This window comes from Rhinopithecus bieti, unplaced genomic scaffold (assembly GCF_001698545.2).
Source record: "Rhinopithecus bieti isolate Rb0 unplaced genomic scaffold, ASM169854v2 scaffold_32012, whole genome shotgun sequence".
Taxonomy (NCBI): Eukaryota; Metazoa; Chordata; class Mammalia; order Primates; family Cercopithecidae; genus Rhinopithecus; species Rhinopithecus bieti.
The window spans coordinates 2387363-2410841 of record NW_016814432.1 but is presented as its reverse complement, the minus strand read 5'-3'; the positions used below and the strand labels follow the sequence as shown (position 1 = coordinate 2410841).

The following is a 23479-nucleotide window of genomic DNA, read 5'->3' as shown; positions in this document are numbered from 1 at the left end:
TTGAGCATTTGACACTCTCCCAAGTGTTAATATTTTTAAAATTCAGAATATAAGTCTCTGGGAATCTGATTTGTTATGGACATCACCTCTCAGCGTAAATATGCTGAAAACTGAAGTCACTCGAGAAGCGTCTTGATAACATTCACTGTTTCAGATTAATAAAAAGAGGGAGTTAAATACACAAGCGGCAGCGAAATGGCGTTCTATCTCCTGCAGGCTGTTAGACTAAATGAAATTTAGTCTGCAGTGCTTGCTGGAAAAGGTTAAAAAGCCTTAAAAGGCCCGTACAAAAGCCACTTCCTACCCAACGGGGTGACGCCATCTTGCCCTCGGGAGGTCTCCATCCCAGCGGGCTCCCGAGGCGGCCCTGGGAGCTCCTCAGCTTGCCTGTGTCTCCTGACACGTGGGTTCTCCCCCTGTGCCCACTACGTCTACTCTGCGCTTTTTTTTTTTTTTTTTTTTTGAGACGGAGTCTTGCTCTGCCGCCCAGGCTGGAGTGCAGTGGCGCCATCTCCACTCACTGCAAGCTCCGCCTCCCGGGTTCCCGCCGTTCTCCTGCCTCAGCCTCCCAAGTAGCTGGGACTACAGGCGCCGCCACCTCGCCCGGCTAGTTTTTTGTATTTTAGTAGAGACGGGGTTTCACCGTGTTAGCCAGGATGGTCTCGATCTCCTGACGTCGTGATCCGCCCGTCTCGGCCTCCCAAAGTGCTGGGATTACAGGCGGGAGCCACCGCGCCCGGCCCACTCTGCGCTTTGCTGTCCTCGTTGACGAGGCGCCCTCTGCCACTCTCCGCTTACTGCTGCCCGGGCACTCCGGTGGGCATGCCAGAACATGGATCCTACTGCTGAACCGCCAGGCATTCGTAGGGGTAGAAATGGCCCCTATGCTGCTGACACACCTGGAAAGTAAAGTCCAGTTGCCGCTCTCAAAGTTTCCAGAAGAAAAGAGTCAGATGGTGAAAATTCTTAGAAAGAAGACTTTTCTTAAAACAGTGTTTTGGTGCCGGGCGCGGTGGCTCCCGCCTGTAATCCCAGCACTTTGGGAGGCCGAGGCGGGTGGATCACGAGGTCAGGAGATCGAGACCATCCTGGCGAACACGGTGAAACCCCGTCTCTACTAAAAAATATACAAAAAATGAGCCGGGCGAGGTGGCGGGCGCCTGTAGTCCCAGCTACTCGGGAGGCTGAGGCAGGAGAATGGCGCGAACCCGGGAGGCGGAGCTTGCAGTGAGCCGAGATCCGGCCACTGCACTCCAGCCCGTGTGACAGAGCGAGACTCCGTCTCAAAAAACCACAAAAAACAGTGTTTTGGTGACGAGGACGTGAGCTCCGTGACAGAGGTGACCATTTCGGTGCTTGGAGAGGAAATGGAGCAGCATGCTGCCCATCAAGTCTACGGGTGGAGATAACCGGGGTCCCAGGGAATCTCTCCAAGGGCCAAATCGTGACCCCAAGTTATTCCACTGTCACTTAACAAAAGCCGTCATTTTATGAAGTGATCTGGTCGCGTTGTTTTCACCTCCTTTCCTTAGAGACGAGCGGAGAAATATCTAATTCATAGCATCGATGATCAGACCAGAAGCAAGTACATCCGGCTCTGAATCTTTTTGGTGTGTGGGTTTTGTTTTTTTTTGGATGGAGTCTTAGCGCGTGTGCACCGGCCCCCCGACACCGGCGCCGCGCTGGAGTGCAGTGGCCCGCGATCTCCGGCTCGCCACTCGCAAACGCTCGCGCTCCGCGCCTCCCGGGTTCGCGTCTTTCTCCTGCCTCAGCCTCCCGAGTAGCTACAGGCGCCGCCACCTCGCCCAGCTAATTTTTTGTATGCCAGCTACTTTTTTGTGTTTTTAGGAGAGACGAGGTTTCACTGTGTCAGCCAGGATGGTCTCGATCTCCTGACCTCGTGATCTGCCCATCTCGGCCTCCCAAAGTGCTGGGATTACAGGCGTGAGCCACCGCGCCCGGCCAATCTCTCTGAATCTGAACGGCAGTAGGACTAAACAATTATCAGTGGAAGAATTGACCTAATTTCCGTTTCTCAGCAGCTCACTGAACACATCTGGCAGCGATGAAGTTTCTTTCTTAGCAATCATTAGTATTTACGCTTAATTCTTGGAAAATTAAATTTCTCCAAGATGAAGTTTCAGATACAGTATTAAGAAATGAAGTAAGAATTATGTTTTAAATCCCTAAAAAAGACCACACAAGTGTTTTGATACTTTTGGTTCCAAATAGATACTGTGATATGTGATTACTCATAACTTTGAGTAGTTCATTTTAATTGGCTACAATATTACCTTAATCTACATGTGAAACTGTGTAGTTGAGAAAGAAAGTCATTCAATTATCTACATCTTACTTCATCCTCACTATATTTCATCCTCACTATATTTGGGGAAATTATTATTTATAATGGAGTAGGTAAGCTTTCTCAGATTTAGGTTTTTAAATTACAGATAATTTAATTTAATTATTTAATTCTTGTCTTTAGGAAGGATATGTTCTGTACTGCTAAAAATAAAAATGTTTTACTTGATCTTTAAAAAATACTGATTCCTGTGGGCACTATTAATCATCATCTTTGTCTACCAGTTGGTAGAAAACATAGAAAATAATAAAATGCCTGAAAATATCACAGGCAAGAAGAAAAAATAATGGCAAGAAAATGTGGCCATGAAAAATTCATGTAAGCTGGAAAACTGAGTTATAAATCATCGCTTCAAAGCTCTCTTCATTTATCCTTTTAATAAGGCCTTAAACTGCAATGGCACATAGATCTACAGAAAGCATCGCTGTGGATATGCAATGCTGTAACCCTACCTTTCAGGAAATTGGTCACCATTAGTCTGATACATGTATTGATTTTTATTTGGACATTGGTCCAGCACTGTCTCATGTGCAGTTGCCAGTTTTCTTTTCTTCTCAGCTTCTCTTCCACTAGCATCTTCCTTAGAATTAAACCCGTTTTCTCTTCTTCGAACACTGGGTGTCCGTTTTTATCCACAGTGGCTTGTTTTTCATTCACAGCACTGTCACTTTCCTGTCTATTCAGGCTCTCTGTGCATGAAATGTCTGTTCCATCTATATTCTCTCTTGGATCTATAGAATTTCTTAGAGCAAAATCTTCTACTTTGTCTTGTCTTTTTGTATGAAATATGACAAAACTTCTATGAACTAGAGAGGCATTGGTCTTCTCAGCATTTTTCTTGTTGAGTTTATTAACCTTTTCTTTCTCAGAGGAGAGCTGATTCTTCTGGGTAGATCTCTCTAGAAGCCACCATAGGACACAAAATATTTTAATGGAGAATGTAGGTGATCAGTATAATTTTGGCTTTCTATAATGGCATCTTTATCCAGGTTTCTTTTTATCAGCAGATATAAGCTTTTAAAAGCAAAGTGGAAGGAAATATGACCAACTGGGTTCCAAAAGATTTTCTTGTTTGTAAGTAGTAAGACCGAAAGACAAGCAAAAAAAAGCGGGGGGAGGGTTTTTTTTTTTTTTTTTTAAATACAAACATCACTTCTTCCTACACAGGGCTTTATGAACGTGCAACTTCCTCTGAATAACAACAGGACTTTTATAACAGGACTTTCTTTATTCATAACTATCTAGTTTTCTAAAGATGTTACCTGCAAGGGCTGATGTCCTTTTGCTTTTGACAGGCATCCTTTCCGTCAGGTCGGCATTTGACCACACCTCCTTCGCCTGTGGAGGCACAATTGAGTAACTGAAGTTACATATCACATCTGGGCTTTTCAACCTCAGCACTCCTGACACTTGCGCTGGATGATTCTGTGTGGTGGGGAATGTCATCAGCATTACAGGATAGCAGCATCGCTGGCCTCTATCCATCAGATGCCAGTAGCACCCTCCCTCCCAGTTGTGATGACCAAAAAGGTCTCCAGAGATCCATAAATGGGGAGCAAAATCACCCATCACCCCAGAGTGAAAACTACTATATTATACGATTCGAACATAGAAAAAAAACAGTAAAATTAATAGTAATATAGAGGGCAGAACTGTCTGAATTAATGAAAGCCCATATAGACTACAGTATCTGAAATGAACTCACTGTTTTCAAAGAAATTCTGTAAAACTGTCATTATGGGAAAAGCCCATCTTCATGAATAGATGCAAGGATATAATAATGTGCGCATCGCCCTTGACTTCTGTTTAAGTTGTCTTTATATGGTTTACATGTAAATCAAATAGAAATGAGAGGATACATGTGAATGGGCTCTGTAAACTAGAGAGTAGGAGATGAAAGTCAGCTTTATACATGGAACCTTTACAGTGCTTAGAACAGATGGCCTTTTTCCTAAGAGCATAAACATTCTTCTCACAGTCCTGGAATCTCTGAATTAGTTGAGCAAACCGTTAGCTAATGTACCCCATATAAAAGGGAAACATTAACCCAATCCACCCAAATTATCACAACTTCTAAAGTTATGCATTATAAATTAATGACATCGTGTGGATGTCCAAAAAAAGTATTTATTTCCCCTTTGAAACACAACATAATTTGCCTTCAGCTGATTTGCAAGCATGAAACACCATGTAAGTTCAGAGCACAGATATCAAGACAAATTGCAAATGTGCTTTCTTTCTTTCTTTCTTTCTTTCTTTCTTTCTTTTTTTTTTTTTAGACGGAGTTTCACTTTTGTCGCCCAGGCTGGAGTGCAATGGCATGATCTTGGCTCACTGCAACCTCCACCTCCCAGGTTCAGGCGATTCTCCTACCTCAGCCTGCTGAGTAGCTGGGACTACAGGCATGCACCACCATGCCTGGCTAATTTTTTGTATTTTCAGTACAGACGGGGTTTTGCCACGTTTGCCAGGCTAGTCTTGAACTCCTGACCTCAGGTGATCCGCCTGCCTCGGCCTCCCAAGGTGCTGGTATTACAGGTGTGAGCCACCACGTCTGGCCACAAATATGCTTTTAAACAATTCAGGGGGAAGCTCCATGGATTCAGAGGATTTCCGTTTTTCAGATGGTGAACTTACAACATGAAGGCATGTTTAGTAAATCTGTGGAAAGCCAAGGCTGGAAGTGAGAGCTTCAGAGTTTCTCTTTCTCTTAAAGTTTCTCTTTAAGTGAAAGTCCAGAGATGGCACTTGCCTACTTTTCCCTCTGCAGGGAAAATGGGCTGCTGCTGCTTCAAGCAAAGCCGACTGCTCCCTCCTCTGTGCTTGCACAGAACTCAGCACATAGCCCTAACCCTGGTATTCCTTACAACACTTTTAAGCCTTTTTTCCGGTCAATTTCCCATGAGATTGTGGACTTCCAGTGGGCAAAAAGACTGGTTCATCTTTGACTCCCTGGCGATTACTTCAGAGACCAGTACGTAGTGATGATGGTGATGATGATGATGATGGTAGTGGTCATGATGGTGGTGATCATGATGGTGGTAGTGGTGGTGGTGGTGGTGATAGTGGTGGTGGTGGTGGTGGTAGTAGTGGTGGTTGTGGTGTTAGTCATGGTGGTAGTGGTAATGATGGTGGTGGCCGTGATGGTGGTGGTAGTGCTGGTGGTGGTGGTGGTGGTGGTGGTGGTAGTGGTAGTGGTAGTGGTGATGGTGGTGACTGTAGTGGTGATAGTGGTTGTAGTGGTGATGGTGGTGATCATGGTAATGAGGGTGGTAGTGGTGATGGCTACCATGTATTGCGCACACACACTATGTACCAGTCACTCTTTTAAGCACTTTGTTTACCTGGTTGCTCCTCCTAACAGCCCTTTAAGATAGATACTATTAGCCCCATTGTATAAATGAAGTTAGGTAATTTCCAAAGGTTATAAAGTTTAGAAATGGTAGAGCTAGGATTCTAACCCAGCTGTCTACTTCAGCCTGTGCACCTAACTACCACTCTATACTGTCTTTCTGGGGAAAAAAAAAAAAAAGATAGAAAGACTATAGCCAAGTTACATGATTCATATTTATTGAGATCTACTACATAGTTGGCACCACAGGAGAAAAGAAAAATGATTAAGAGAGAAGGTCATAAATCAAAAACAAATTAGCAGAGTGAAGAGATAAATATTTGTCAAAAGATTACAATTAACATGGAAGAGAAGCAAAAAAAGAAAAGAAGACAGAATTTAAGTCCAATTTTGAAAGCATATATCCAAATTAGTTGAATAAGACAGTTTAACAAATTGTGTTTAGGATATAACTGTCTTTTAGTTCTTCCCTTTTGAAACGAAAACTCTGGTGTATCAATAGACATTTTGCTTCTGGGTTTATTCTGTGTGGCATGGACGCAATGATATAAGCATACGTGGATTTAATAATGAAAACTGGTATGTATCAGTCAATTTCATCAAAGCATATAAAATTGAGCAGCTGGCTGTAAGACTCCATGGAGCACTGATAGATCCACATTTGCCTCTGAAGCCATCTGAGTATCAGGTGGAAAAGTCCACATGCTGGGCCAATATTCTTTGGGTTCGAGTCGGACTTGACCAACGGGAGAAGCTGTCGGTATTGAGGAATATAAGAAGCCAGCTTCCAAGTGAGGCTGCTTTTTTCTTTAGTAGTTATATATCACATATGTTTTTCTATTTAAATAATGTAAGAAGGCCTTTATTCACTGCCAAAGGCTGTTATGTTTTCATTTCCCTATGTAATACTGACATCTAGAGGAACTTTGAACTGAAGAGTTTCCAACAAACAGAAGTTGTATTTCTCGTTCTTTCCAGGACGACAACCAAAAATATGAAATGTTTTTACTTTGTATTTCTAAGTCATGCCTAGAAGTTGCTAAAATAGAAAGTTCAAGTGTGTAGATACATCTTATTTGTTGTACAAAAATGAAATATGTCTTCTATCGATTAAAGAGCACAGGACCAGTGCTCTTAAGCGTGAAGTTTCTGACCCAATCCTGACCAACCCCAGTTAATGGGATGAAAACCATGTCAGTGACTATGTTCCTCTGCTGACTTCACATCGATGGCTGGGGTGAACCTAAGGACCTCTTTCATGCAAATTCACTTAAAAATAGTTCTGTATTTGCATATGGATTCCTTTGGAACTATTTACCAATTCCTTTTATAATAATTTATCCGTGGATGTAGAATGATGCAGGGAAGAAAGACTATGTGGTCCAGTTGCCCAAGTATTCAAAACACAGCTCAGCTCTCTCCACTCTGTCTGGCTTCCTAGACTGGTCTCGTAAGTGGGGCATACATACCCAGGGAGTGTCCATAGTAGTCCTTTGGAGGGTATCAAGGACACGCTAGACTCATTTCAATTTATTCCATTTCTTATGGATTGAATGTATCCCCCCGCCCAGTATACACACACAAATTCATATATTAAAATCCTAACCCGCATGGTGATGCTATTAAAAGGTAGGGCCTTTGGAGGTGACTAGGTCATGACTGGAGAGTCCTCATGAATGGGATTAGTGCCCTTATAAGAACCAACGTGAAAGTTTGCTCACTCTTTATGAGGAGAAGACCACTACACACTAGTAACAGGCCCTCACCAGGCCCTGGATCTGCCAGCAGCCTGATTTGGGACTTCTCAGCCCCCAGAACTGTGAGAAATAAATGTTTGTTGTTTAAACCACTCAGTCCAAAATAATTTGCTATAGCAGCCCAAGCTAAGACACCATTCTTTTAACATTTTTATTTTACATATGTTTTTTAAAATATATTGATACAATTGGACACATATAAAAGTATCTCTGACATATTAAATGTTATTTATAAAAATAAAAATGCAGCCAGGCACGGTGGCTCACGCCTGTAATCTCAACACTTTGGGAGGCCGAGGTGGGCAGATCACAAGGTCAAGAGTTCGAGACCAGCCCAGCCAACATAGTGAAACCCCATCTCTACCAAAAACACAAAAATTAGCTGGGCCTGGTGGTGCACACCTGTAGTCCCAGCTATCAGGAGGCTGAGGCAGGAGAATCACTTGAACCCTGGAGGCGGAGGTTACCATGAGTCAGGATTACGCCACTGCACTCCAGCTTTGGCGACAGAGAGAGACTCCATCTCAAAAATAAAATAAAGTGCATGTAGTGGTTATCAACGTACATAATTTATAAATAAATATATTGGAGTGTGCTTTAAAATCTTTTACTAATGGCACTGCAAAATCAAAATAATTTGGAGACAATTCTAGATAACACCATGCTTCATACTCTGATTTTCTGAAATGCGTTTTGGAGAAGGACCATTCTAATTAGTAGGTTTGAGGGCAAGAACATAATTAGAACTATCAGCTCAATTCTTGCAAACTCTTTTTCTCCTTTTGCAAAGTACTGCTTTTAAGAGTTCAGTATTCATCGCTTGCATGACAGTTTTGATTATTTAAGCAATTTTAAGTAAGCAATTTATCCTCTTTTCTCCATTAACCATTACATTTACTGCCATAGGATCTAGATTTGAACAAGAGGGCGGCATTGGTCCACAGGTGTGTGCCAGCTACCTGGGCATTAGTGCGTTCTCACCCTATGCTACAGACCTGTCCCAGTACTACGTCAAAACCCTACTTTTCCTGAAAGTGGTGGAATAACTGAAAGGGAAATTAATTCAATTGAACAACATTGTCTAATCCTTCTTTTGTTTTCATTCAATAAAAATCAATTAATAAAACAGATTTGACCTTAAAAGATCATAAAGGTCCTCCAGAGGAGGACCTCAACAATACCACCATCATCTTCCGTGTTACTGCAGTGTTCTCAATATGTCTGTCTGCCCACTGGCATACAGACCTTTCTCTTCTCCTTTGTTTCCCCAGCACCGAACAGAGGGTAAGGTTCTAAAGTGCTTGGTGAAGCAATGCGTGATGAAGAAAACAGTGCTTTCTGGAATGGCACTTTCATTTTGAGAACACTCTGTCATCAGGCTGCACCCCTGAAAAGCCAGGCTGCCCTAGGGGCCATCTCAGATGCATCCCTGCCATGGTGGCTCATATCCACAGCCATGAATTTACATAGTTGATATGGCTAGCCATCTCAACGGCCATGCATTTTGGGATTACAGTTGCTACAGAAAATTGTGTTCATAACATAATATATAGTGCATTCCTGGCTATTTTTAAAACTGTTGCAGACAAGCCAGATAGAAGAATGGAGGAGAGCAAATATTTGTAATAATTTGTAGCTGTGACCCACAGCCTGGACTCTGATGGTGGCAGGTAGATGTTAGAGGTTGGCCACCCTGTCCTACAGCTCTGTCCTCTACTGCCAGGCTCAAGCATTGATCTTTTCTTTTTTTTTTTTTTTTTTGAGACGGAGTCTTGCTCTGCCGCCCAGGCTGGAGTGCAGTGGCCGGCTCTCAGCTCACCGCAAGCTCCGCCTCCCGGGTTCACGCCATTCTCCTGTCTCAGCCTCCCGAGTAGCTGCGACTACAGGCACCCGCCACCTCGCCCGGCTAGTTTTTTGTATTTTTTAGTAGAGACAGGGTTTCACCGTATTAGCCAGGATGGTCTCGATCTCCTGACCTCATGATCCGCCCGTCTCGGCCTCCCAAAGTGCTGGGATTACAGGCTTGAGCCACCGCGCCCGGCCAGGCATTGATCTTTTCAAACTTCCTCAGCTCTGAATATATCACCCACCTGACCTTTCTACAACAAGGGGGTTATCAGGATAAGAAAACTTGAAAGTGTATTTAAATTTTGAAAGTTCGGTGTCAAAAAGGAATAGCCTATTGGAATAAATCTGACCGGCCCTGGGCTCCACACAGTCTTTTCTTGCTAGCAGAGGATACTAGGTCGTGCATCCTGAATAACAGCTTTTCATATTACTGCTTGTGGAGACGCCAAGATGAACAATTCTTGGCCATCTTAACCTAAGTTCCAGAAATACCTAAACAAAATTATAACAATTTATAATGACTTTATTAAACTCTGATTAGGTTTCTAATAGGGGAGAGAAAAATGAATAAATCCTAGAAGAATACAAAGAGATGAATTTTCAGAAGAAATATGAAAACATTTTCTTGCCTGAGCATAGAAGATACTTCTAGAGATTGTTTGTAAAGTAAATCTATTCCCCTTCAACCTCAGCACACACTCCAACTCTCCATGCATGAAGCGAGAAAACCCTGAAGTCCTGGGTAATGAAAGGAATTCTCCCAAAGCACAGCCTGTTTCACGGTCTGTGGGGACTGGCATGGCACAAGGCAGGACAGAATCTGACCAAACCAACCCAGAAAGGGAAAGTGTTCACCTGTGCTCAGAACTCAGTAAGTGGATCCTCCCCAGGCTGCTGATGATGTCAGGTGGAATGAATCACCTGAGAAAATAACCCTGCCGGGAAAACTAAAGCCTTTCGACGCAGCCACGATGATGCGCACAGCGCTTCACTCGGAAGCCAAGTCAATGGGACCTTCAAGGACACAGACCAAGAAAGGGCCTGAAGTTAAGGTGTGGATTTAGGAAAGCCTAGCTGGATCAACCATCACATGAAGATGCACGGATAACTTTACTTTATTTTATTATACTATATATCGAGCTATATCATAAGAGAAAGCATGCCACCACTTTTTTTTTTTTTTTTTTTTTTTTTTTTTTTTGATATGGAGTCTCACTCTGGTCGCCAGGCTGGGTCCAAGTGGCGCAATCTCGCTCACCGCAAGCTCCACCTCCCGAGGTTCAAGCAATTCTCTGCCTCAGCCTCCCGAGTAGCTGGGGATTACAGGCGGCCCACCACCCACACCTGGCTAATTTTTTTTTGTATTTTTAGTAGAGACAGGGTTTCACCATCTTGCCAGGCTGGTCTTGAACTCCTGGATCCTCGTGATCCACCCGCCTCAGGCCTCCCAAAGTGCTGATGGGCTGGGATTACAGTTGTGAGCCACCGCGCCCGGCTGCTACCACATTTAACAGCCTCTGCTAACAAGAAAAGATCATGTGGAGCCCCGGATGGTCAAATTTACTCCTTTAGGCTATTCCTTACTGACATCAAAACTTTTTATAAATATACTTCCAAGTTTTCTTATCCTGATACACTCCCTTGTTATAGAAAGGGTGATATGTTCGGAGCTGAGGAGATTGGAAAAGATCAACGCTTGAGCCTGGTGGCAGAGGACAGAGCTGTAAGATGGGGTGGCCAACCCCTAACATCTACCAGCCACGATCGGGGTCCAGGCTGTGGGTCACAGCTACGTATTATTACAAATATTTGCTCTGCTTCATTCTTCCATCAATTTTAAAAAGAACCACTTAAAATGAACAAATTAAGAACCTTCACCTACCTATGAGGCCACAGTGAGTAGTTCGATAACATAGATTTTATTTTCCCCCATCTTATACCTGTTGGATGTGCTGACACCTTATAATGAGTCTGATATTGTTATTTTCTTCCCACTGCCACCTTATCTGTCCTCCCCACAGAGAAAACTCTGAGCCCTCTGACTTGAGGCCACTCCTTCTTTCCCTCTCGAACTCCCGTTGCTCACCCTGCCGCCCCACCACCCCACCTGCTTTTGTTATCCAAACTCTTCTAAGTTCTAGTATGTGGCTCTCAACCATCTGGGGACGTTGGACACTATTAATGCCTGGGTCCTCCCCTAAAGATTCTGATAAACTGGGTCTGGTGTGGGGCCAGAACACCGGTGTTTTTTAATCCACCCACACCCTAGGGACTGTAAAGTACTAAAAGGGTGGGGACCCACTTCCTCTGTCGCCTCCGGTCACTCTGGCCTTTGTTCTGAGGCCTTCTTACCAGCCAGGCTCCCTCTGGTCACAGTTTGGAGCAATTGTAACAACACTGGAATCTCTCTTCCTCCCCCCAACAAGCAAGGTCTTTGATCCTATCCAGGATGGACTATCTAGCAAATCACTGCCTCCTCCTTATCCTCCACCCAGAGATACATGTGTGGAAATGAGGCCAAGGGAACCGGCCCTGAGAACCATAAAACCTCCCTCCAAAAATGATCTAAGGGGCATCCTGGGAGGGCAACAAATAAAAAATCCAGCATTCCCAACCATGCCTCTGGTCCTCTGCCTGAAAGCTTTCTGCCTTGCTTCTTGGCCAAAATTTAGTAATTGAAAGTGATTTAATTCCTCCATTAAAATGGAGGTAAGCAGAAGAGAGGAGGACTCAGGCTAAGGTGGAGAAATATCGCCTTTCAGGGCATAGAAGTATTTATAGCACTTTGCGTAAAAAGTATATCTAAAAACTATACATCAAGGGATGTTTTGCCTTCTTGGGATTCCGTCACTGGAATAGCACCTGAGCATTTCAAACACTGTGCAGTGAGGCTACTAAGAAATTGAGAGCGTGAGTGCATGTGTGTGTCAACCAGCTTCAAATGGAATCACAGCTCCTCATGTTCATTTCATTAAAATGAGTCTTACTTTGTAAAATTTCCCTTTCATAACACAAGTCCAAACCTTGGAATGTTTTCGCTTGAAGGTTACAGTGTTTCTTCATCACCCAATAAAACTCTTTGATTTCTTCCCGCCGCAGACAGTTTTAAGAGCCTTCATTTCACACGGGGTTCTCGGTATGCTTTTTAATTTTTATTTTAAGTTCATTTTTTATCACTTCATCTCCTGTCTCCCACTCAGAGCCTAAGTCAGTTCAGCCTCCCCCAGCCCCGTTGGCTCCCTGCAGTGGGGCATGCCAGCCGAGGCCCAGAGGGGCTTGGTGCTTCCTAGTGTGAGACGAGGTGTGGCCCCTGGACTGCAGGAGTATTTAGAGATCTGCGCTTAGACTCACTGAGCAGACTGCTTAACCTCCTAATGGTTTACGTTTCTGCATCTTCCCCTACACAGGAAACACACACACTGCAAAGCTGAGTGACTTTTAAAAAGCTACCTCCGAAAAGCAAAGAGATACTACAAAGCTCTTTATAAAATGTTTCAGAATGAATGCATTTGTCTGTAATATAAACTGCGTAGGTAAAAAACTAATCAGTATGACTGTCCCCAACATTTAGTCACCTGGTCCAGTCTATTCAAAGTGAGCTGGTGAACCCGCAGCGACGGCATCTCCTGGGAACCTGCTAGCAATGGAGAACCTCAGCCCCTCCCCACCACCCACCCAATCCAAATCTGCTCTTTAACCAATGGCCAGGTGGTTCCCATACATGTTAGAATTTCAGATGTGTTGACCTAGTTAATATACGTCATGAATTGGTGTGAAGAAGCATTTTACAAAATATGTGTCCCAGCCTCGTGTGTCTATTTACATCTTGCCTCCATCCGCAAGGCGTCTGAAGAGCTAATCTCTCATACTTGGGTAAGCTCAGAGGGAGGCCAGTGATGAGGGGGGAGGGAGTCGAGACAGCACTCAGCAGGGTCCACATGCTGCTGCCCTGGCTGGCAGCAGTCGGTGGACACCCAGCACTGTGTGGAACATCCGTGGGCTGCTCAGGAGGCCCAGGACTCCCGCTGGGGCTCAGGGAAGAGCATGCATGACTAGGTTTCATGTGCCTGGAACTTTCCACTGATCTCTGGGGTCAACGGATTGCCCAAACTCAGGTCTCAGAGAAGAGCAACATTAAGGCCCAAAGAGAGGATGAAAACCAAGGCAAACCAAGCTCTAGAGAATTAGGAATGTATTCTGATGGGCCCCAAAATGCAAATTATGCAGTCAGGATTAATGCAAAGAATACAGTTAGGATTAATACAAGTGCTGTAACCAGGCTACGATAAAGGTGACTATCAACTTGAAAGAAAATAAAAGTAATTGTATTTAGCACAGTTCTTACAAATCAAAATTTAGAGGCTGAAGGGTGGGGTGGGGGAGGAAGGCGGGAAGAGGAGCTGTTGATTAAAGGGTACAAAGTCTCAGGGTGGAGGGATAAGTTTTAGTGAACTATTGCATGGCTTGGTGACCGTGGTTGTTGGTAACATATTGTGCATATTTCAAAATTGCTAAAAGAATAGATCTTTAACATCCTCGCCGCAAAACAGTGTTAAGTTGGTGAGGTGGTGGATGAGTTAATCGGCTTGACTGACCCTTTCTACAACGTATACGTAGATCAGAACTTCACACTGTGCCCCATGAATATACACTTGTTATTTGTCAATTAAAAATAAGTTCATTAATAATGTTAAGTACACAGCTAGTACATACCCTCCAACACCCTCGATCAGTCTGTGCTTTTACTCCTAAGATATGCTTAAGCCCTCAATATATGAAGAACATGAACACCACGCTGAACCCTTCGGGTTCTTGTCTCGTCCTTTGTTTGGTTGTGGACGTGGCGGAAATACTCAGCTGGTATGCTGGTACTGTCCTGGTTATTAAAATATGGAAATATCTCCATGCTGGCTGGTAAATAGGGGATTTTCTGAGACTCCCAGGAGCTCCTCCAACCTCCCAACCTTGCCTCCTTTCAGCCTTAGGACCGTCCTAAGACCAGTAACTACAGTGTCAGTATTAAGCATGGAGGGGGCCCCCAGGACCCTGGTCCAATGCAATACACCCTGATATGTGAGCAAATGTGGACTCCCAGTTATTAGTGTACACACCAGGGAACAAGAGTATCATATGAAGGCACATGGCCACAACAACAGGCTGCTGGCCATGTAATATTTAATATTTAAATAAGAAGTTTTTAAAAATATTTACACTATCCCTGCAAGTTAATTATTAGGTGTGGAATCAAAATGTGCTTTGAAAGTCAAGGAGAGAGCAATGGACAACAGTGAAGAAAGGTAAAAGAGTTACTACCAGCAATGCCTTTACCTACCTTAGGCCCTGGGATGGTGGCCCTGAAATTTATAAAGCTCCTTCCCCAGAAATTCTTAATCTGTAGGTCTGGGTTGAAGCCCAAGGACATTTTTCATGAGCTCTGGGAGTGATTCTGATGCACGTGGTCCAGTGACCCTACTTTGAAAAAGCAGGTGGAACTCCTACTCATTATTCAAGACCCAATTCAGGAAGGTTTCCCTTTGTGAATTCTTTTTTTTTTTTTTTTTAAGAGGAGTCTCGCTCTGTCGCCAGGCTGGAGTACAGTAGCATGATCTCAGCTCACTGCAACCTCTGCCTCCTGGGTTCAAGCGATTCTCCTGCCTCAGCCTCCCAAGTAGCTGGGACTACAGACGCGCGCCACAACACCCACCTAATTTTTGTATTTTTAGTAGAGATGAGGTTTCACCGTGTTGGCCATGATGGTCTCCATCTCTTGACCTCATGATCTGCCTGCCTCAGCCTCCCAAAGTGCTGGGATTACAGGCCAATTATTTCTTAAACACTCTCCTCCCGTATGGTCTACCTAAAGAGGAGTCCGCCTTCTCTCTGCCTCTGTTGGCCACACATCTTCGTGGATTTATCACATTGTCTTGAATGATTTGTTTGCATTTCTGACCCCCTCAAGGCATCTCAGTATCTCTAGAATCTAACTCAGTGTCAGCTCATGACAGACACTGATTGACTGACTGATTTGTTGATTAGAAGATCTGGTGGGGGAACTGATGCCAGGCTGTATTTACTGAGCATCTCAACCACCTGTATAAAAATTTTTGTCAAGGGCTGCCATTACATGCCCCTTATTACATCCTCCTCAACATCAAACTTTGATGTCCAGCTCCCAGACTCCTGTGGTACCTACAAGTCCCACGTCCATGCAGGGCAATCGGTTGTCCTGGACCTCTAGAAAAAAAGTTAAGTCTTCTAAGACCTTTGTAGAAATTCAAATGTTTGTGTCACCAGCAGCATCTGAAACTCCATCCTCAGTATGGTTTTTGAAGTAATTTACCATTTGATCGCCTTCTCAAATTTCTTAGACCTATTACAAATCAGAACATGTACTATAAACACTCATTTGCATAGTGTATATATTTAACATCTATTATTCATATTTCTGCATCGGCCATAACTTCTTTAGTATGCTTTAACATATTAGCACAGAGAGAAACTTCAAGAATACCTCTGATCATGGGAAATGAGGTTGTAGTTAGGGATTGTTGCTACCACATTTTACTTTATTAGGATTATGGAAACTAATTTTGCCAGAAGGCAAGAGCAGAGAGTAGCTCTTTCCTTTGAAATGTCTGATTAAATTTCTTTGTACATCACCTAGCCCGACATCAAATCAGATGCTAAATAATGTCTTTGCATTTTACTATTAAATTTACTATTAAATTACTTTACAATATTTCTAATGGCAACTAAGTAGCCAGTCCAATTAGACATCACATCCACCACTCTAATGTCCCCTCAGCTTTAACGTTCTAGGATGTCACAGAAGCTAGAAGAAAGCACAGTGAAGGAGTTTCCTCAGAAGTTTTACATGGTTGCAAGACAACCCTTCTTGGGTGCTTTTCCAAATATCTCCACCCTTGGAATCTGTCTTCTGTTGTGATTATAATTGAGTAGTAACCAGATTGCTCAGCAAAAATGTTTTTAGGACAGATCACAGAAAAAAGCAAGACATTTGTTTGGCTAGCTTTGTGCTGCTTATTGATTTATTTATTGTTTCTAGTTCTTCCCCATTTCTTGGCAAGTGAGGGCTTCGCTTGGGTTCAGTTCCTAGGTTCTCTTCATTGCATTAGGAACTGTCAACATGGAAATCGTTCTACTGGGGACTTTCTCAACAAAGTTTCCCATTCCCCTTTCTACAAAGGGGAGGGAGGGTAATGGGGGTAGTCTTGAGGTTCTGCTCAAGTTTCTTCTCAAGCATTGTTTGGAGGTAGTAATCAGTGAAGCGGGATGGGGGTATACAGAGTCTGAGTTTGTAACACATGCCCCTCCGGGTCCTTTTCAAATTCTTGGTCCCAGTCAGCCATGGCAACCAGCCTGCCTTCCCTGTTTAAGCAGGGAGCTTGATTTGCTGATTCAAATAAGAATAACAATCTCCTATTCTCCAAGCAGGAAATTGCTGTTTTGGTGAATGAAACCAAAACAAACCCAAAAGTAGGATTTTTTTGTTTTGGGTAAATCAGCTATTTATTTTCCATGTTGGCTAAAGGCAGAACAAGAAGAAATCTGAAAAAATAACTTAGATTTAACATCACATTTAAATTTTGTATTACAAAGAAATTACGGGAATGAAAGGAGTTTGCCTCCCAGTCCATGGGTTAGAAAGGTAACTGTTTTGTATTCCCAACCACACAATATACCACAAAAGAACACAGTATTTTAGAGGCTCAAAATAAGACAAAGAAAGGGAAAATTTCTCAAATTATGTAATCCCTTTGAATTCGGGGAAAAAAAGAAAAAAAAAAAAACAACTTTAAAGAGCATTGTAGCCCAATCAGTTCAACTTGAAATGAGATTCTACCCAATTTCACCTAATTACAGGACATTTTAATAACGTTTAAAATGTTTCTGCCCAAAGGGATGACTGTTGATAATACTGAATAATACCGATGCTCTTTTCCCACACTTTCATCTTTAAAAATGTCATAGGACTTTGCAATATATGATCTTTTCTCTGATTAAACATCCAACCATCATAATGCATTTTTCAAAGACACACACAGCTCTGACCATTCCATCTGTTATTATACAGTAGTTTTCTGTGATGTTTAGAAGAGTATGTAACTATAGATTAATTTGTGTTAGGTATTTGTATAAACATAAAAATTAATTTATGTTTTGGTATCAGGTTGCTATAGTGAGAAGCATATTATTTGTCACTCTAAAGCGACTTTTTTTTTTTTTCAGAAAAAAAAACCCACAAAAGAACAAAAGGACATTTTTGGAGGTGATGGATAAGTTTAGTAACTTGATGGTGGTGATGGCATCACAGATGTATGCATATGTCCAAACTCATCAAAATGTGTATATCAAATATGTGTAATTTTTTATATATAAATTTATATCTCAATGAAGCTTTTTGAATATAATTATAATAATGGACAGGATTATGAAAACTATATTAGCACCTGTGGTATCTAAAGAGAAACTTTAGCTTTGGACTAGATAGCGTGTAGGAGCCAGGAGGGGCTGGCTTATTTCCTTGATTGGCAGAAGGCCCCACTTGGAATTCTCTGAGGAAGAGAGAGGCACAGTATCACCCAGGGCGTGTATTTCCATAGGAAGCCACAGCAATGCAGACTGGCTCTTCCTCCTTCACGGAGAACGTGCTAAACTACACTCACAGCAGTAATAAGTAAATCAATGCCTACGATGAGGTGACAGTTGGCCTCTGCAGCAGAAACACATGATCACTGATGGAAAGTTCAATTATAGGTATTCCAAGAACAGAATTAAAGTCTGTTTTCAGTTAGGAGCCCCACATAAAATGGGGCTCCATCTGTATTTACTACATGCAGCTGCGTCTTTCTCAAAGTGCTTAATGAACTTTTTCTTCTTTGTGAACGTCCACTTGCACATAAAGGTAGCAACCTGAAGTAAATATCACAGGAAGATACCTGCACGAAGCAGCACAGGACAGTGTACGTTCTTCTTCCTCTGTTAACTGAGAGATATTACACACTCCATACTCAAGTCCTAAGCTATTTCACCCAACTGCAGAAAATAGATCTAAACTGTGAAATAAAAAAACTGCTTTAAGAACAGTAACTTTTTCCAACTATTCTGGTCATATCTCATTATTTTCATGTATTAAAATTTAGGCCACAGTATAAATATACTTGAATTTCACATTTAATGAGATCAGTTCAATTTGGCATTTAACAATCACTGTAAAATTTTTCATTTTGATTTAATTCAGTTATATAGCAATATATTTTCAAACCGATCTCATTATTGGTGGCGCACATTGACACACACACATAACTTACTACAGCAACATCAGTCAAATCGCAACATGAAAAGTTCGCATGCTATTACTTTGCTGTTGTTCATTTTCTATCCACCCCCACAAAATTAATCATACTGGCATGAACTTCTCCTCATAGAGAAGTGGTGTTATTTAAAATAAGTAAGTTCAGTTCCCAGGTAGATGCTATAAAAAGTGTTAAGCACATTTTATGAATTCTACTTTTAGTTAGTATCACCCCCAAATTTTTCTCCACTAAAAGTTGTGACAATAAATGTCAAAGTCAAATGTGGTTTTTCTTTTGAATTTTAAAGAAAATGAACCAAATAAGGATTATAACACCTAAGAAAATCTACATTCTATAAAATTGAGACTCCAGATGCAAAAAAAATCAACAAATCAAAATCCTAAAATCTATTTTTTTCAAGCGATTAAGTAACTGAGGCTAGTTTGTTATAAAACATGGATATATATTTTTGGTGAAATAGTGTACCATTCATAAGCGTCATATTTTTATTAAAACATTGCTCCCACCAATACTCATTTAACCATATCCACATTCACAGAGTGTACATAATCTTTTCCCCTGGATGATTTAATATCTTTATTAAAACTCAAAAATAGGAATTTTGATGGTATTAATCTCAACCTTATAGGGAAACACACTTTCTCAAAACAATGTTTTATTTTAATAATTAATAATGTTAAAGTCAGTTTCCTTACTAAGTTCAAGTAATAATCAAAGAACACCAACTCCAAAATAAAACTTGGGAAAGTTGACACTGAATCTACAAACATATTCATACTTAGAAATAAAAATGCGTGCTTCTGAGTACTATTATTTCCTGATGAAAACCTCAGTTTTAAAAATTTGCTTTTGAGCGTTACATTTTGTTACATTCTCCTCTACTGGGTTAGTGAATGATTTTTCAGAGAATACCAAAGAGCTGATCTTTGCTCATCAAAGTTCATCTTCACAGATTTGCCATACAATGTAACCTTCATCATAATTTTGGCTATGGGAGAAAAAAAATCATGGCTCACCTTTCCATTTCCTCTGCTAACAAAGTAGAGAAATCATCCAGTCTCAAAAGAACTGTATTTACTTCAACTTAAACCGTTAGTCTCAGGCAGCCCCAAAGTAAATCGGCTATTCTAATATGCTTAGGGATTCTGACGGCTCTCAACTCTCACAAAGCTTGTTGTTTTGGTTAAACCCAGGACTATATGTCCTAGTCTTCTGGCCTGTGACTTTGTACTCTGACTCATAACTAAAAGTCCCAGTTCCCATGAAGAAACATGGTTCCCTCAAGGCAGAAGTCAACATTATAGGAAAGCCTGAGTTCATCTTCTGGCTTTTGCATCTCCATATATTCGCTCATAGCCCTTAAACACACCATCTGATTTCTTCCAAAATAAGCTACTATTTTAAAACTTTGAAAAAGTTTAACCTCCCTTCTCAAGCCGTGTACCTATAAAATTTCAGATTGTCCCCATTCTTTTAGAAGATATTTTGCCTTCTTCAGCTTGATAATAACAGAATGATCATGGTTGCTATGGCCTTTAGCCTGTTAGTGGTACTCATCATTTATGTTTAATCAGGACAACCCACTGCTATTTGACATTTCTTCCCACTTTGGCCATCATAATCCTTTATCAGTCTTCTCATCTACTAGGCTACTAGACATCTGTGAACAGTGAACTGAGATTTCTTCCTCTTGGAAAACTCATGAGCCCTTTCTACTCAACTCTGCACCAATCATTCCAAAATTTGGTCTTTATTTCTATCATACAATGAGTAGATCTTAACATCTGGTCATGCTGTAAGGATCTCAAACTTTACATATCAAAAAGAAAACATCATTTTACATCAACATCTTACATCACATATTAGCTTGCCTTCCCATTGTTTTAACTTCTGTCAGTGGTGCCATGAGACTTGTGTCTTATTTGTGAATCTGCCCATGAGGCATGGGGTCCCACTCAAAGCCAGACAGAGCCAGATCTGTGCCTTGCACCTTCCCACTGGGCATAGCTCACAAAGGAGGTTCACCACCTTAGAATTCAGGGCCACAGCAAGCCCCAGGACTGAGGTTCATGAATGGCACCAGGAATTCCACAAACAAGCAAGCACAGCACGTGGCAACCCAGGGAAACGCTGTCTGCAATTCCATTTGAACTAGTGTTCTGCACATTCTTCTTTGGCAACCTATGTGATTCCAACATTCAGTCAAGGGTTGAGAATAATTGCCCTAGGGTTAGCTTGCTAATGTACGATCTCTCTAATTTGTAAAGCTTGTGCTAAATGGAAAGTGAATTCTGTAGCTCCAGCCAAGAATTCTCTTTCAGGTTTGGTTAATGATGGTTTAATTCACCAAACTTTAAGAGTAGGTGTTGGGAGGTGCTAGGATTTGACAGCAGAGAAATAAACAAAATATTGTCTCTGTCCTCAAGAAACTAACAGTCCAGAGCTGAAATAAAATAAAATCTTCCATACCTGAATACATATTTTATTAAAACAAGAAATCATTTCTTTAAAATATTTAAGTAGTAATTGTCTATGTTGACATTTCTGCTTATGAGAGATGTCAATTTGGAATAAGACATAAATAAAACTCTTTTAGATGGAGGCATCAAAATATATTCTTAAAATTAATAGCTTTTAAGTACTAACATAAATGTTCTCTCACTTGTAAGTTTTCTGACATTGAATGCTGCTTCCAGTTTTGAATGATGCCTCATTCCTGCAGGCTGTGTTGAATAAACATAGAGATTGATCCCCCCAACATTGGTGTTACAGTTCTCAAGCCATGTGGCTCCTTAGGAGATTGAAATCAGCCCAGTTGTCCCACAGAACTGATGTTCATAGTGTCTTATTAGAAATTTACAGCCCCACTCCCTCCCCAGTCTTGAAAAAGTTGCATTTTTCTTCTCTGAGTTCCTTTCCCAGGAAACCAACCATCAGGTCTCCCAGACAGTGTCAAAGAACTAAAACTCACCAGGTCACCACATCTGGACCATGAAATGCCAGACTCTTTATCTGTCATGATTGCCTAAACAACTACCTCCTTCCTGTTGACCAACCCAACTCCTCTTCCTTACCCCTCCCTAATTCCTGTTTTACATTTCTTCACTGCTATAAAAACTCCGAATTTCAGCTGGTTGAGGAGATGGATTTGAAACAGATCTCCCATCTCCTTGGCTGCAGCACCCAAATAAAGCCTTCTTCCTTGATAAGACTCGAAGTCTCAGTGACTGACTTTCTGTGCTGCAAGCAACGGGACCTAGACCAAACCCCTGGTGTTCCGGCAATAAGATTAGACACATGGCTTTCAGTATTCTTTAAAGCTGGTGTTTAAAAGGCTGAACAGGATGAAGGGCTGTGTCATAGCACAGACTGTCTTACAGTAGCTTATAATATCACCAATAATTTGTTACCAGCAATGTCCGAGGTGCTAAAATTTGCCAGACTTTCTTTTTTCAAATCAGTGGTTTCAAGTTTATTCTTTATAATAACATTTCTTGCACTTACTTGTCTCCAGGATTGTTTTCCTGAGTGGGAGACACAGGGGAGGAATTGTGGCCATTCTGCTGGCTTATGCATAACCACATACAGCTGTGTACATGAGACCAGGGTGGGAACATCCTCCTCCGTGTGTGCCACAACAGAAAATGGCAAGAACCGCTGCTTCAGGCTCATATCAGTCCATTAATTAACACGTATCAGTGCCACAACTTCACCCAGCTGTTGTTATCCAGTTTCCATGCCTCTGAATTTCCCACAAGGACATGGTAAGAAACTCAGTTGCAGAAATTAATCTAATCATGGTATTACCATCAACAACTAGTTTAGTAACGATGGAGAAAAGGAAGTAAGATGACTTTAGCATGATATTTTCTTAATGAACTCAAGTTACAAATTATCGTTAGTGTTCTGGGTGTGTTAGCATCCTCCTACCTTCATGCCCAGGTGGTTCCATATTCTAAATATTCTTAGATTCCAATTACTTCAGAATCTTCTCATTAAATGTTCTTGCCTATGACTCAATAAAGATAAAATGAAATAGGGGGAAGATGTTCCTTTTATTTTCAAACTTTGCACTACTATGACATAGGAGGACAATTTTCTGTTTATCCTACACGAGCTTTGCTATGGGGTATCAGCCCTACGGAAGGACCATGACTGCAGAGGAACACACTTTAACGGGGCAGCACTTATCTGATAAGCTAAGAAGTGCAAAGATGTTTTGGAAAGGCATCTGAGACATGCATTTAGTATGTAATCCGTTAATTGAAAACAACTTTTAACAATGCTAAAGTTGGGTATCATTGGTTTTTTTTTTTTTAAGGAAAATTTTAAAGTATATAACTTTAAAGTAGGCTCTACGCATTTCATCTGAAAGAGCGACACACAAATGATAAATGTTTTTCAAAATAACAAAAGCTCTTTCCTCCAATCATGATATCCTTGACAAAATGTGCTTCTGTAAAGATGTAAATCATGAAAATACAAGTTATACATTATGCAGGTAAATATGTATCAGGATATATTCAGAGTTGGCCATTTGAAGTGGATTTTTCTCATCTTTTGCTTTAAAGCAGAAGAGGGACTGCTGTTAACTATTTAAAGACAGCACCACCATGTTTCCACTAATGCTCACTGTGGTCTAAAGGCCTCAAGCACGGATGCCGCTCTCCCTTAACAACAGCTTCATCATGTTCTGGGGCTCATGTTCAGCAGAGGCCACCTGAGATGATAAATGACCTTTGTGGAGAGAAGCTATAAATCCAAGCTGGCTCCCTTTTGTCCATCAACGGCAGTCACCAGCTGTGTTCAGTAGCACTCA

General features: G+C 41.6%; 1 protein-coding gene across 2 annotated transcripts in view; it reads right to left on the bottom strand.

Moving 5' to 3' along the window:
- The window catches only part of MYLK4 (myosin light chain kinase family member 4), a 99390-nt gene that overhangs the window by 23130 nt on the left and 52781 nt on the right, over positions 1-23479 (bottom strand). For both annotated transcript variants that reach the window (XM_017850347.1, XM_017850345.1), the window contains one exon: positions 3628-3703. In XM_017850347.1, coding sequence (XP_017705836.1) covers positions 3628-3703 — 76 coding nt within the window. The remainder of the gene's footprint in view (positions 1-3627; positions 3704-23479) is intronic.